The sequence below is a fragment of the Carassius auratus genome, linkage group LG45M, assembly GCF_003368295.1.
Source record: "Carassius auratus strain Wakin linkage group LG45M, ASM336829v1, whole genome shotgun sequence".
NCBI lineage: Eukaryota > Metazoa > Chordata > Actinopteri > Cypriniformes > Cyprinidae > Carassius > Carassius auratus.
In genome coordinates this window covers 1,436,297-1,450,821 of record NC_039299.1, presented here as the reverse complement: position 1 = coordinate 1,450,821, position 14,525 = coordinate 1,436,297, and the positions used below count along the sequence as shown (strand labels likewise).

Below are 14,525 nucleotides of genomic sequence, written 5' to 3'. Positions count from 1 at the left end.
TATATATATATATATATATATATATATATATATATATCACTTTTTAATAGGCAACATTACTTGAGTAAAAACATTAATATATACAGTACACATCAAAAGTTTGGAAACATTACTATTTTTAATGTTTTTGAAAGAACTTTCTTCTGTTCATCAAGCCTGCATTTATTTGATCAAAAATACAGAAAAAAACTGTAATATTGTGAAATAATAAAAATGATAGTTTTCTATTTAAATATACTTAAAAAAAATTATTTATTCCTGTGATACGCAGCTGAATTTTCAGCATCATTCCTCCAGCTTCAGTGTCACATGTAACATCAGTCGATCACATGATCATTTAGAAATCATTCTAATATTCTGATTTATTATGAGTGTTGGAAACAGTTCTGCTGTCGAATATATTTGATCAATAAAAGGTTAAAAAGAACTGCATTTATTTAAAAAAATCTAATAATATATATTCTAATAATATATTTTCTTTACTATCACTTTTTATCAATTTAACACATCGTTTCTGAATAAAAGTATTGATTTTATTAAAAAAGAAGAAAAAAAAAATCACTGACAGATTACTGAACAGTAGTGTATATTGTTATTAAAAAACATTTCTATTTTAAAACCATATTTTTTCTTTTCTTTTTCTTTTCATTCATCAAAGTATCCTAAAAAAGTATCACATGTTCTGAAAAAATATTAAGCAGCAGAACTGTTTCCAACTTTGATAATGAATCATCATATTAGAATGATTCCTGAAGGATCATGTGATAATGATCCTAAAAATTCAGCTTTGCATCACAGAAATAAATGATCATTTAAAGTATAATACATTTTAAAACTATTATTTTAAGTTGTAATAATATATCACAATATTACTTTTTTTCTGTATTTTTGATCAAATAAATGCAAGCTTGATGAGCAGAAGAAACTTCTATCAAAAACATTAAAAATATAAATGTTTCCAAACTTTTGGTCTGTACTGTATATATAAAACACTGAATAAATTAACTTGCACTATAAACTTTTTTTGAGCTGCAAAGACATTAAACACAATTTAGTGCTATAGTAAATCTAAAAATTCACACATTCACAAGCGCGTGAGGTCATGACATACATTGCGCATTAAAGCTGCGCTTCTAATTTGCCACAATAAACTTAGCAATAAACACGTTGAAAATAAAAATGGAATCTTGAAGGAGACTTTTATCAGGAGTAAATTAATCATCAAACAGACATTTGTTGGACTTCATTAAAGTTAATGCACAATGGCAGGTGCACACTATTTAGTTTTTCTGAACAGACCATAAACAGTTTATATTCTAAAATCTATTTATAGATTGTTCTGTGTAAATTTAATAACATTTGGGTAAAAGTAGGTCATGTAAATACGGTAACCCTTTTGTTTTATCGGAGAAAGGTCATAAACGGTGTCGCAACAGGTCGTTTTTTGCCTCGAACTCTGCTGAACTCTGATTTGGCACGGCATGGAAACCGCTTTCTGTCGTTTTAGTGCGCATGTGTGTTAAGTGACAGAAACGCATTGTCAGTGCATGTGCTTTTAAGTCTTGCAGTAAAGAACGACGAAAATATACGAGTCAGATAATTATAAAAATGTGTTTCGTCTCGAGCAGCAGAAATAGAAGTGGTTCAGTCACAATGCTGCGTTTATAACTAAATGAATAAATGAATAAGAGGATATGCACGAGCTGTAAATAAGTTTCCTGACATGTTGCAAGCTTAATTTAACATCACAACTGACAAATGGAATATATATTTGGAGTCAGATACGTAAATGATTATAGCCTATTTTAACGCCACTAGGTTACTGGTGTGCTTATAAATGGGGAAAAGGAGGTTATTTTCAGTGGTGGACGAAGTACACAAATCAAGTACTTGAGTAAAAGTACAGATACGAATAATAAAATATTACTCCAGTAAAAGTAAAAGTACTCCTTTTTCAATTTTACTCAAGTGAAAGTACAAAAGTACTCAATTTTGTATGTACTTAAGTAAAAAAGTACTGAAAGATAGATGTTTGCAATTTTATACAGGCTAATTTAATTTTATATTAGCACTTTTTTTTTTTATAATCCTACTGCTCAAAATACCTTTTTCCAAAATAACCACTATATGGAGTCAAGATATATTTTTGTTGTTGATATGGACTACGCTTAAGAGAGTAATGTTCACTGTGAAGCTTACACTGTGATATACATGAGAGAAAACAGAGATGACCATCTGATCTTTACCAGTAAGAAAAAAGTATTTTAAAGTTTGTGGATTTACAGAACACCACAGTTATATATGACAAGATAATAAGTTGAAGTTAGGAAGAACATCTTAAGGAAAATATAATTATATTTTCTTAATGATTTTTTTCCTTCTCAAACCTTGTCTGTGGTGTAAAAACACCCCTGGCCAAACGGGGTGCATCTCTTCCCCTCTTTGATAATTACTGTAGTTACCATGTTCTGAACATCACATCCTTTCTTTTCTCCCCAGATGTAATCTATATGTCTATATATCTATATCTATCTATCTATCTATCTATCTATCTATCTATCTATCTATATATATATATATATATATATATATATATATATATATATATATATACAGTGTTGGGAAGGTTACTTTGGAAATGTAATAGGTTACAGATTACAAGTTACCCTGTTTAAAATGTAATAGTAGTGTAACTTTTTCAATTACTTTATTAAAGTAATGTAACTAAATACTTTCGAGTACTTTTGTAAATTTGTGAAAATTAAAGAATAATAAATAAAAGCATATACATTAACTTAAATACAGTTATATAATAAGCATGTGACATATTCTGTGTACTAAACTCCTAAAACATTGGTGTGTTTTTTAAAATGCTGTCTCTTAGTATATGATGATAGTTTTCTCAAAATAAGTTAAATGCACATGAAGTGACACAGAGCAGTTCTGGAGATTATGTTTATGTGCTGGTGTACTCATATATTGAGGCGGCAGAGGTTGAGAACACTGCGAGCTTCAGTAGGCCTATGTGTAGTAAATGAAACCATGTCTTTGCCATTAATTTACAGGAGGGGCGGACTGGGAAAAAAAAAATTCAGACTGGAAAATTCTAACTCATACAAACAAATTCATGGACAAAACTATTTTTTGTACGGACCTGACATTAAAAAGGTTTAAATCTTTAATTTGGGGACATGCAAAATAATTAAAAGTTCTCTCCTGAACTGCACCTTCACTTCCATTTTTCTCTTCAGTCTCTTTATTTTGCCCTGTTATCCATCTCTCTCATGACTTTAATACTCAAGATTGAACAAAACTATACTTTACAATACTCTACAATACTACAATATCTTTATAGAAAAATCCTAATACTATACAAGAGTCATGTTTTTCCCTTACCAAAATTAACCATGCTTTTATTAGCCTATATAAAAGTAAAATAACATTTTTTTTTTTTGCAAATGGATTTGTTTTTATTTTTAAATAAATACATTTGTAAAATAATTTTACATTTTTGGTTACCACAGTTAAACAATAGTAACCATTTTCTCTGGATTTATAGTTAAATATTAACATATAAATTTTCGTAAGGGTTGTGTTGTTGTCTGTCGTAACTCGCCCTAAAACTATTTATAAAAAATCGGATTTTTTTCAGCTAAATTACTACTGTAACATTAAAACAGATAATAATTATGTCCTTTATATAGTATTTTGAGTGATGACTGATGAGCAACGTGCTGCTGCTGCTTAATTTAATAAATAAAAAAACAAAGACAAAAAAGCATCTTTACAGATAAAACTGACCTGAAACCCTGCTTCTCTGCTCCAGCTGTGCGCTTCCAGAGTCCACTCTATTCCTTCTCCCTGTCTCTCTCTCTCTCGCGCGCGCGGAGGCGCGGAGAGCGCGCGAGTCATGACTAACACTTCATGATTTATTAGAGATTCAATTATCAAATGGCCGATTAGCAAATGATCGCTTTAGTACATTCGGCGTGCAATTATACAATAACAATATTAAAATAGAGGGCATCATCTGCCAGGCCACCGGGAATTGTCCCCGTTCTCCCGGTGTCCAGTCCGTGCCTGATTTCCAACACGCAGAATGTGCAAGTCATATATTGCATTTTTGGGGCTTAATATTCACAGACACTAGTCCATGTCATGTTTTGATTAAAGTGTACTGACCTTCTTTTGATTTAGTCATCCAAAATGTGGCATATTCCGTCCGCGTTAGGCACTCCGTTTTTCTGACTGGATTCTACGAACCAGACTGTGTTTCCGCATCCCGGAAATTATTAGGGCGGTATGTCTCATAATGGTCAGTGCAATTTGGGAAAGAAATCAGTTAAATCTGTATGTGGATGTGTGTAAATATTCAAATGTAATCCCCTTTGTAATCGTTACAAATTTCATAAGTAACTGTAATTTAATTACTCATTTTTTCGTAGTAACTGTAACTAATTACAGTTACATTAATTTTGTAATTAAATTACGTAACGCGGTTACATGTAACTAGTTACTCCCCAACACTGTATATATATATATATATATATATAGGTGGTTGAATAAAAATATTTGGTCATTATTTATAAAAATTACCTCAAGTTAGCACCTGCAAGCCTGCTAGACATTTAGCATCAGCTACAATATTTACTTATTTTCAGTACCGTTCTGAGTAAACATTCATGTCTGTCTAACGTTACTCGTCTAAAAAAAAAAAAGCCTCAAGTTCAAATATTCATTTATCACCAATTAACTGTTTGACAAACACTTCCTGCTTCGAGATCTGAATTAAAAAAAAATCTCAAACATGCTCCGAGGTCCCAATCTTGAATCAACCGAGTCGCGAACAGGCTCCGAAGTGCCGATCTGAATCAACCAAGTCGCGAACATGCTCCGAAGTCCTGATCTGAATCAACCGAGTCGCGAACAGGCTCCGAAGTCCTGATCTGAATCAACCGAGTCGCGAACAGGCTCCGAAGTGCCGATCTGAATCAACCGAGTCGGGAACATGCTCCGAAGTGCCGATCTGAATCAACCAAGTCGCGAACATGCTCCGAAGTCCTGATCTGAATCAACCGAGTCGCGGACAGGCTCCGAAGTGCCGATCTGAATCAACGGAGTCGCGAAAATGTTCCGAAGTCCAGAAGTCCCAATCTGAATCAACCGAGTCGCGAACAGGCTGTGAAGTCCCGATCTGAATCAACCGAGTCGCGAACAGGCTCCGAAGTCCCGATCTGAATCAACCAAGTCGCGAACATGCTCCGAAGTGCCGAACAGAGTCGCGAACAGTCTCCGAGTTGCCGATCTGAAAACTTCGACCAAAGAATGTAAAAAATAATTATATTTCTCTAATAAATCTAACTCTACAACTCTATGAAAGACTCAGATCACGTATCTAAAAATAAATCGCTATAGTAAAAGAGAAATAATAAGAGGAGTGATGTTTCCTACCGCTCTGCTGTGTTTGGTCCTCAAGCGCATCTGACGCTCCGCGGCGCGTCTCCGCCCCTCACACGCGCGTTTACAGCGCTAAATTAATCATCTTTGCTAATTATTATACATTTACTTCATTGTCAGCTTCAGGTACTTCATTTATTATTGTTCAATGAACTGTTTTAAACAAAAAAAGGTTGTATTTCAGTAATAATTCTAAATTATCAAAATAAAATATATAAAATAAATAATAAAAAATATGATTTTCAGTTACAATAATTAATCCTAAATTCCGACATTAATAACTTACTTTTAGCAACATCAGACGCACGCGCTCACAATATCTCACGGTTCTTACTTCTGTAGACTCACACTAAACGGTTCATTTGAATCAGTGAGTGGTCGACTCCAGAACAGCTGCAATCGGATCATTCTAATTCGTAAACGAATCGTTTGGTGCGATTCGCGATCCGATTTAAAGGTTTATTTTGAAAAGACTCAGTTCGTTCATGATGAATCAGACACCGCTTCTGCGTGTCGGAGCACGTGATATAGGGAGTAACGATATGTTTTATGAAATTTAGTGAAGTTAAAAGTACGATCTTATGCTTTGGAATGTAGTGAAGTAAAAGTAAAAGTTACTCAAAATAAAACTACTTCAGTAAAGTACAGATACTTGAAAAATTTACTTAAGTACAGTAACGAAGTAAAGCTACTTCGTTACTGTCCATCACTGGTTATTTTAATAAACTGTTATTTGTGAGTTATAACTTGTGTGCATGTAAACGTGCTCACTGATATCTTCATCGGAGTTTTTGAGCTGTCTACAGATCTCCCTCCAGTTCACGTTGTTAACGCAGAATATCATTTTATGCCACACAACAGCCAAGCATTATTGGTCTAATGGATTTCAAGCTACACCTATGGCCTCAAGAGGTTCTAAACCTGTATGAACTTCTTTGTTCTCCTCAACATAGAAGAAGATATTTTGAATAATGTTCGTAACCGAAAAGTTTCTGGTCCCCATTGACTCAAATAGTGTAGTTTTAAGTGTTTCAAATATATTATTTTGCATTCAACAAAGTAAGCCAGTAAGTTAATAGCTCCGTGGCCCAGTGAAGTCTTATTTTAAATTCAATTTATTTTCCTTGGTAATGTGTTTTCTCAAATTAAAAATAGAGTATTTAAAAGTAGGCTACTATATTTTATAATTAAAATTATGAAATAGTGAAAGTAATACTTTTATTTTCATTAATAACATTGAGCTATTAATAACTGTAATTATTAATTTAATACACACACATTTATAATATTTATGTGTAGCCTACCTACCCTTGGGGGGATTTTTTTTTTTTTTTTTTTACGATATTTGTGTAATAGAACAGCAACTAAGCATTATCTAACATGAGCTGTTGTTGTTGTTATAAACAAAAATAAATTAATTACAAATAAACGAAGTAGTAATTGTAGACACTTACTGACGGTTGTAAAAAAAAACAACAACGCTGAGAGACGCCAAAGCTGTAATGTGATTGGTTTAAAAGGCACACGTGATACGCGGTGACCGTTACACATTCTCCAAAGGAGGATCCTGGGAGGATGGGATCACTTTACAGTGATCTCTGTCCAGCAAAATACGGTCCACACCACAAGGACTGTATAAAAACAGGCTTTACTGTGGATTAGATTCAATGCAACGTCCTGCCAGCTACATGTAAGAGCCAATCACGAACTGGTTAATTCAACGCGTCACCGCAGCTGCATTTAAAAGCTCCGGTTTCCATAGAAACAACAAGTGTTCTGCGATTAGCAGTGCGCATGCGCACTGACCGGACTAACCGGAAATTTACGCTTATACCGCTATTTGGGAGCAGGAAACAATGTACTGTGCTGCGCGTGTCGGATTGTTTTGCTGAATAGGAATATGTTATTTAAACGAACTTGAGAAACAGTTCTTGGCATCTCGGTATTTCCACATTCAAGTAGATAAGAGTTGATTTGGACAGCGGCCCGGATGCGATGAGAATACGGCCACCGAGTGAGCAGAGTTTACAAGAAACGGACTTTAAACTATAATGAAACCAGAGAGCAGGTATATCGTTCATACAATCGATAGTCTGAGAGTTTATAAAGTTAATTATATGAGTATTAAGTGGTTTCATTCATGCACTTCCACTGATGATTCTATTTAATGATTCTACAGCATGCCATAAATCCAGCATGTGTTTGTAACGTTATGTTTCTTGTGTGTTTTGTGGTCATGCTCTACTGTAGAAGCTGACTCCTCAAACTGATGTGTTTTCATATTGAAATAAAGGGTGTGTCGGTGTTTAACTTGACATTCTTGACCGGATTCAGCTGTGGTGCATTGCAGGGAAGAACAGAAATCATATAAACATACCTGTAGAAAAATACTGTTGTGCTGATTCAATGGAACATCAATGGAAATCTGACTTTTCAGATGACAACTGTTTAAAAAAAAAAAAGAATACAGTAACAAAGAATTGTCATTGAAGTGTCCATATCATGGAAAACCATTTTTATGGATTCTACATTGATCGTATAATGTGATTGTGTGAATATGAATGCCACGGTATGATGGATGCATTGGTTGCATAGATGGCATATATAATGAGATGTTCATCAGACCTTCTCTCTCTCTCTATTAGCCAGATGAACGGGTCGCTGGGCCCGATGCGAGTGTTGGTGACGGGCGGCAGTGGGCTGGTGGGGCGAGCGATAGAACGTCTGGTGAAAGAAGAGGGCGAAAACAGAAAAGGAGAAGAATGGATATTCCTGACATCCAAAGATGCCAATCTTCTGTAAGAGCTCCTTACAAAACACATTAAACATTATCACATATTATAAGCCATTTATTATATACTTTACAAGCCAATTTTATGCAAGTAATAAAAATACTTCCAAGAAGGATCACTAACTTTACACCAACTTTCTGTTTATTATTAGCGTAGTTCAACTGTAGTTCATGATTATTACATTATTGTGCATTTGGGTGAAGTATAGTAATAACAAGCAACCAAATAAAGCATTTGTTGATGCGTTAATCTCTTCTTTTTTTTTCCAAATCAATATTTTGATGGATAACAGCTTCAGATCCATCATGAAATGACGCTTATATTTGATTGCAAACTTGTTGCTAGTAACGCAATAGAATTTTTCAAAAATACAATGAATAAGAAAAGAGAAATGGGATTCAGGTGGAATTCATTTTACGATACCTTTCATTTATTCTAATGTTATCCGTATACTGTGATTGAGTGTCATACGACTCTGAAATTCGTTGACGTTAATGATGCATTCACACCAGACGCGAATGAAGCGTTAAGTGCAGATGATTTAAATGTTAAGTAAATGCAAAGACGTGAAAATACATTTTATGCGCGATTTGCGCGAATGACGCGAATTGAGTGTTTCGGACATTTTGCCACACGTAGCGTGTGATTCAAAAGCTTAAAAATCATAAATATAATAAAGAGTTGGTTGTTATTATTAAACCTCTTTCCGGATCAGACTGCATTGGTTAAGTTTATGGGGCTGTCACGTGATGAACGAACGACTTGAAAAACCCGAAGATTTGTTTTTATTTTTTATAAATGCAATAAACTTTACAACCAACCAATCACATTCCATAATAAATCCAATTATACAGCCTTGGTTGAGCATAAACAAAAAAAAAAAGAACAACAACAAAATAAAAATAAAAAAATGTCAAAATAAACCAAACGGAACCAGAAAAACAAAACAGCGGGAAAACAAGTAAATTAGATACAAATTTAATTAAAGTCAACCTAAGGGCTTTCCTCTTTTAAAGATTTGTATAAGAGTTTTACTTCATTACAGCTTTGAATAAAGTTGGGTTTAGATTTCAACCGTCTGCACTTGAGACAAAAAATGTTCCCAAAACATACTAGGAAATTAATAACAAATTCAAAATCATTGTTTTGAAGAAATATACCAAACCTGACTACCTTCAACATCCCTTGCATCACACAAAAAAACTATTTTCCAATACTTTTTAAAAATCTTTTTAATCATTGTTTCTTGATCTCACGCGGTCGGCAGCGTCTGTGCTTGTTTGTATATTGCGGACACAAAAAAATTATTTAATACGATTTCAATTTCATATATCGCCAAAATGTTCAATACCGTCATGTCATCACTCAAGTTTGGACACACTTTTCTGAATTTCTGTTTCTTGGGATTACAGAGATCTTTTATTTATTGCTCGTTGTCCATTTGTGTCCCATGCATATTAAATAAATTTGCACGTGTTGTTTTAGGAGCGCTGAAGAGACGAGAGCAGCCTTCGAGAAACATCGTCCGACGCACGTCATTCATTTAGCCGCGATGGTGGGCGGACTCTTCAGAAACATGAGACAGAACCTGGACTTCTGGGTGATTATTAACATTACCAAAAAATGGAAATCTAAAAATGTTGGACATATGTTAGTGTTGAATAATTAAAGTGTGTAGTAATCATTTTTGTTTGTTGGTTTCAGAGGAATAATGTGTTTATTAATGACAATGTGCTGAAGGCGGCTCATGAGTTCGGAGCGCTGAAGGTCGTTTCTTGCCTTTCCACGTGTATCTTTCCAGATAAAACTGCTTACCCTATAGATGAGACTATGGTAAATTCTCACACACACACACACACACGTTGGTATTGGTGGTTTACAGTGACTCTCCGTTAGCGTAATGGTTTCTATACTGCACAAACTGTATTTTCTATTGCCTTGCACTTAAACCCACCCCTCACAGAAAACGATCTGCATTTTTTTCCGATTTTATTTTCTTTTAGCTTGGTTTCTCTCTCACTGTGTTTCAGATTCACAACGGTCCGCCTCATGAGTCTAATTTTGGTTATGCTTACGCCAAACGCATGATCGATGTGCAGAACAGGTCAGGGTCAAAGTTCATTCGTCATGAGGTTTTTGTATCCCATTAAATCTCGTCTCGATCACATTTCAAAAGAGAGAAAAATTCCAAGCTATCCAAAGCTATTTATTAATTTATTCTCGATGGTAAATTAATGGGTTATGAAATTCCTTTTTTTAATTATTTAAATAATGTCACCTAAGTTGTTCTTGTTCTTTTTATATCAAAAATGGGCTTAATGTGGATATAAATGGTCGTTTTCAACTCTGGATTTAGCATATGATTTCAATTCTCTGTTGGAAGGGGCGTGTCTTCTTTGAGACTCATCGTAAACGCCCACTGCTGTAATTGGCTAACCTCTTTACATAATAAATGAGCATTACATGTTACTGTGTTTTCACTAGAACAGCTGCCAAGATTAACTAATGGTGAAAAGTCCTTAAGATCCTTATTCAGGGTTTCCACGGGTCCTTAAAAAAATCTCAAATTTAGTTGTATGAAATTTAAGGCTTAAAATGAAACAAGAAAGTCTTAATTATGTTTGAATATCAGATATTGATTCGTGACATAATTTTAGACTTTATTTTAATCGAAAATGTTAATTTAATATGAATAATCACGTAAAAAATATTTACTAATTCAAATGTTTCATTTTTAGTGTGCATATAATTATGGTTTTACTGGAATTTGATGAATGTGCATACAATCTGTCATGAAAATAATGTGTTTGTTATTACTTGATTTTATGGAAAGTGTTTGTATATATCCTTTATAAGTCCGTGCATGTGTGTGTTTGTCCATTAGGGCGTTATTTCAGCAGTACGGTCTGCGATACACAGCTGTCATCCCCACAAATGTATTCGGACCCCATGATAACTTCAACATTGAGGACGGTCACGTCCTGCCGGGGCTGATCCACAAGACGTACCTGGCAAAGAGTGAGATGCATGTAACTTTCTGAGAGGAGTTAGAGCCTCAATGAAGCTCTGTTCACATGGTAAACCTGTTTCGTGTGTGTGTGTGTGTTGTAGAGGAAGGTAAACCTCTGCAGGTCTGGGGTTCGGGTCGTGCTCTGCGTCAGTTCATCTATTCTCTGGATCTGGCTCGTCTGTTTGTGTGGGTTCTGAGGGAGTACGACGAGGTGGAGCCCATCATTCTCTCAGGTTCTTAAATATTCAGTTTGATCTAAGGTTGTACTTATCATTTTTAGAGGTCTTAAGTTTGGGGACTGAAAACGGGAATCGTTCTGGCCTAATGGGATTATGGAAGCTTGTTTCCAACAAGGGATAAAAAATGAGTTACCGTATATTTCAGACTATAAGTCGCACCTGAGTATAAGTCGCATCAGTCTGAAAATACATCATGATGAGGGAAAAAACATATATAAGTCCCATTTATTTAGAACCAAGCACCAAGAGAAAACATTACCGTCTCCAGCCACGAGAGGGCGCTCTGTGTCTTCAGGGTAGACTACAGGAGAACTGAGCAGCATAGAGCGCCCTCTGGCGGCTGGAGACGGTAATGTTTTCTCTTGGTTCATGTCAAATTAAATTTGAGAAATAAGTCACACCTGACTATAAGTCAAAGGACCAGCCAAACTATGAAAAAAAGTGTGACTTATAGTCCGGAAAATGCGGTAATAAATAAAGTAATTGCAACTTATTATCTGAATATTCAGTTTTTGTTTTTTTTTCTCAGAATTTAAAGATATTAACTAGGAAGAAAAGTCAGAATTGAGATATAAACTCACAATTTAAAAAAAAAAAGAATTGTGAGGAAAAAGTCTTTAAAAAATCTTTTTTATAGATATATTTTGAGGCAGAAAATAAATTGTGTGATGAATTTAGAATTCAGATAAAAAGTCTAAATTGCAAGAGGTTAAATATTAAGAGAAAAAAAGTCAAATTGCAAGTGACAAACTCAGAAATTGTGCAAAAACACTACGATTTCTGATGAAAAATGGAAATGTTGTGCGATGTAAACTAAAAAATAGTAAAGGTTGCATGACGGCACACTCTTGTGTCAAAATTAAAAAATTCTAAATGATGCAATTTTGTATCGTGATGGAAAATAATCTTCCATAGATTACAAAATTTCAAAAGGCGATGATTTAATTGAATAAATGTGAGCACTGCACATTCCAACCTAATCCACAGGAATCAATGCTGCACATTTATACCGAGCGATTGCTTCTGATTCACTGTAGATGAATAATGACAGCGTTTACTGAGAATCTGAGATGCCTTGCTTGTGTCTCTCTAGTGGGAGAAGAGGATGAGGTGTCCATTAAGTTTGCTGCGGACGCTGTGGTCGAAGCGTTGGGGTTCAGAGGTGACGTGATTGTATCCTTCACACACAATAATAATCAACAAACAATAATCACCATAAACATCAGAACAGTAGACACTGAATGACAGTCTTTAAACAGCCGAACCTTAACTAAGCGCTCTCAGTATGACACTAGTAAATCAGACGGTCAGTTCAAGAAAACGGCCAGTAACGCCAAACTACGCAAATACCTGCCAGACTTCAAGTTCACGCCGTTCAAACAAGGTGATCATTTACACATGCATGCAATACCTAAATGCTAGTAGTAAAAAGAAGATTCTTGATTGAAGCATTGCTTCTTTTTTTTCAGCCATCCAGGAGACGTGTGATTGGTTTGTGGCAAATTATGACTCCGCCCGTAAATGAAGCTCTTCACATCTGATTGGCTGCAGGGAGCTTGGACACTGTTGCTTGAAACCGAACTTGAACAACACTTGAACTTTTTACAAAGACAATCTCATGGACCACTGCCATCTAAGCCCTCTTTTCATGCCAATTTAAAGTTTTCTTTAAATAGATTCATTTTACAAGAATGCAGTTACTAAATCTGCACAATGCTGCGTTTTTAAATGCATTTATTAATGCATAAACCGCTTCAGATGGCGCCATCTAGCGGCCACGCGCGGGACATCCTTAGTATCTCAACCAAGGTTTAAAATTAAGCCCCAAATTAAAGCATTGGTGAGTATTTTTTATTTTAATTTTAACAATGCATGGATGTAAGAACTCAGTAAGTAGTGCTGTTATGAAATCACAAAAGCAATATGTAAGTATATTGTCCAAAACAATAGGTGTTCACTTTTAACGCTGAAGACGTTTTCTGTGAATGTGCGAGTTCATCAGTAAACGGTGAAAACCAGTGTGTTCACAATTAAGATAATGCAATTTAAATAATATGGTAAGACTCATCAGTTTGCAATATCAAGCAGCAAAACAATTGCTTTATACAGCTAAAAATAGCTGGAAACGGATGACACCGGAAGCCACACATTAAATTTACAAATTTACTTTCTGAACATCAAATTGAAAACTGATACGAAACATCCTATTGATGTTTTATTGCAGATTAGAAAATGTGCAAATACGTCTGTGATATCAGGGTACGACATTCACTGCTAGATGGTGATCTCTTGAACCAATGAAGGAGTTTCTTATAGTTGACTTTGGGTCAGTTTTATGATGAAGATTGATTTCTTGTTAATTTAATCGATTGTAATACTTGTGGATGTATAAGGAGAAATGGAGAGTGATACTTAATTGTGTATAATTGAGCAAACATTGCTAAATAACACAAAAATCAATAAAAAAAATTATACAGAACCCTCACATTTAATGGCATTTAATTATTTGTAGATCTCACACTTTAATGAAAACATTTGCAGTTCGTTTGTTAAAGATGTGATTCATGTTTGGCCTGAGGTTTCGTTGCATTTACACAGTTTGACCAGCAGATGGCGCCCGTGAATCCTTTCTTGGCCACAGCTTAGACAGACTGACATGTAAAGCGACCAATAACATCGTGCAACGTCATGTTTAGGGGCGGGTAAATGTTGACTCTTCTGTAAAAAAATAAAAAATAAATAAATTATGTTGCTTTTATATAACAAAAAATCTGACAAGACCAATTCTTCACTATTTTTATTTATTTTTTTAAAGAATTTTTACGTTAGTAAAGAGACTAATTTTATTCATTTTATTATTTATTGTCTTTTTTTCATGGTTTTATTTGAACTCTACTGGTTGGTGCGGTCCATTTTCTATTTTACTGATATGTCTGGATTTATTTATTAATAATATGTACTGTATAATTTAATAATACACTTGTATTCGAAAACAAATGGTTTTTAGAATATTTAAGGTTTCTCGAA

At 34.5% G+C, this 14,525-nt stretch overlaps 2 protein-coding genes across 4 annotated transcripts in view; both read left to right on the top strand.

Annotated features, from left to right (window-relative positions):
- LOC113068554 (gephyrin-like) overlaps positions 1–14,525 on the top strand; it is a 1,122,288-nt gene that overhangs the window by 406,062 nt on the left and 701,701 nt on the right. The window lies entirely within an intron of this gene.
- LOC113068586 (GDP-L-fucose synthase-like) lies at positions 7,224–13,977 on the top strand. Its single transcript, XM_026241365.1, has 10 exons — positions 7,224–7,525; positions 8,103–8,255; positions 9,735–9,849; positions 9,954–10,082; positions 10,280–10,353; positions 11,134–11,267; positions 11,361–11,492; positions 12,592–12,671; positions 12,783–12,882; positions 12,968–13,977. The coding sequence occupies exons 1-10, from the start codon at positions 7,509–7,511 to the stop codon at positions 13,021–13,023; spliced, it is 990 nt and encodes a 329-aa protein (XP_026097150.1). The 5' UTR covers positions 7,224–7,508; the 3' UTR covers positions 13,024–13,977.

What these genes read in the sequence shown, in the direction of transcription:
- LOC113068586 (XM_026241365.1), top strand. An exon ending in CAAGACGTACCTGGCAAAGA is followed by an intron (nt 11,268 to 11,360) that starts GTGAGATGCATG and finishes TGTGTGTTGTAG; the next exon opens with AGGAAGGTAAACCTCTGCAG. An exon ending in GTTCACGCCGTTCAAACAAG is followed by an intron (nt 12,883 to 12,967) that starts GTGATCATTTAC and finishes CTTTTTTTTCAG; the next exon opens with CCATCCAGGAGACGTGTGAT.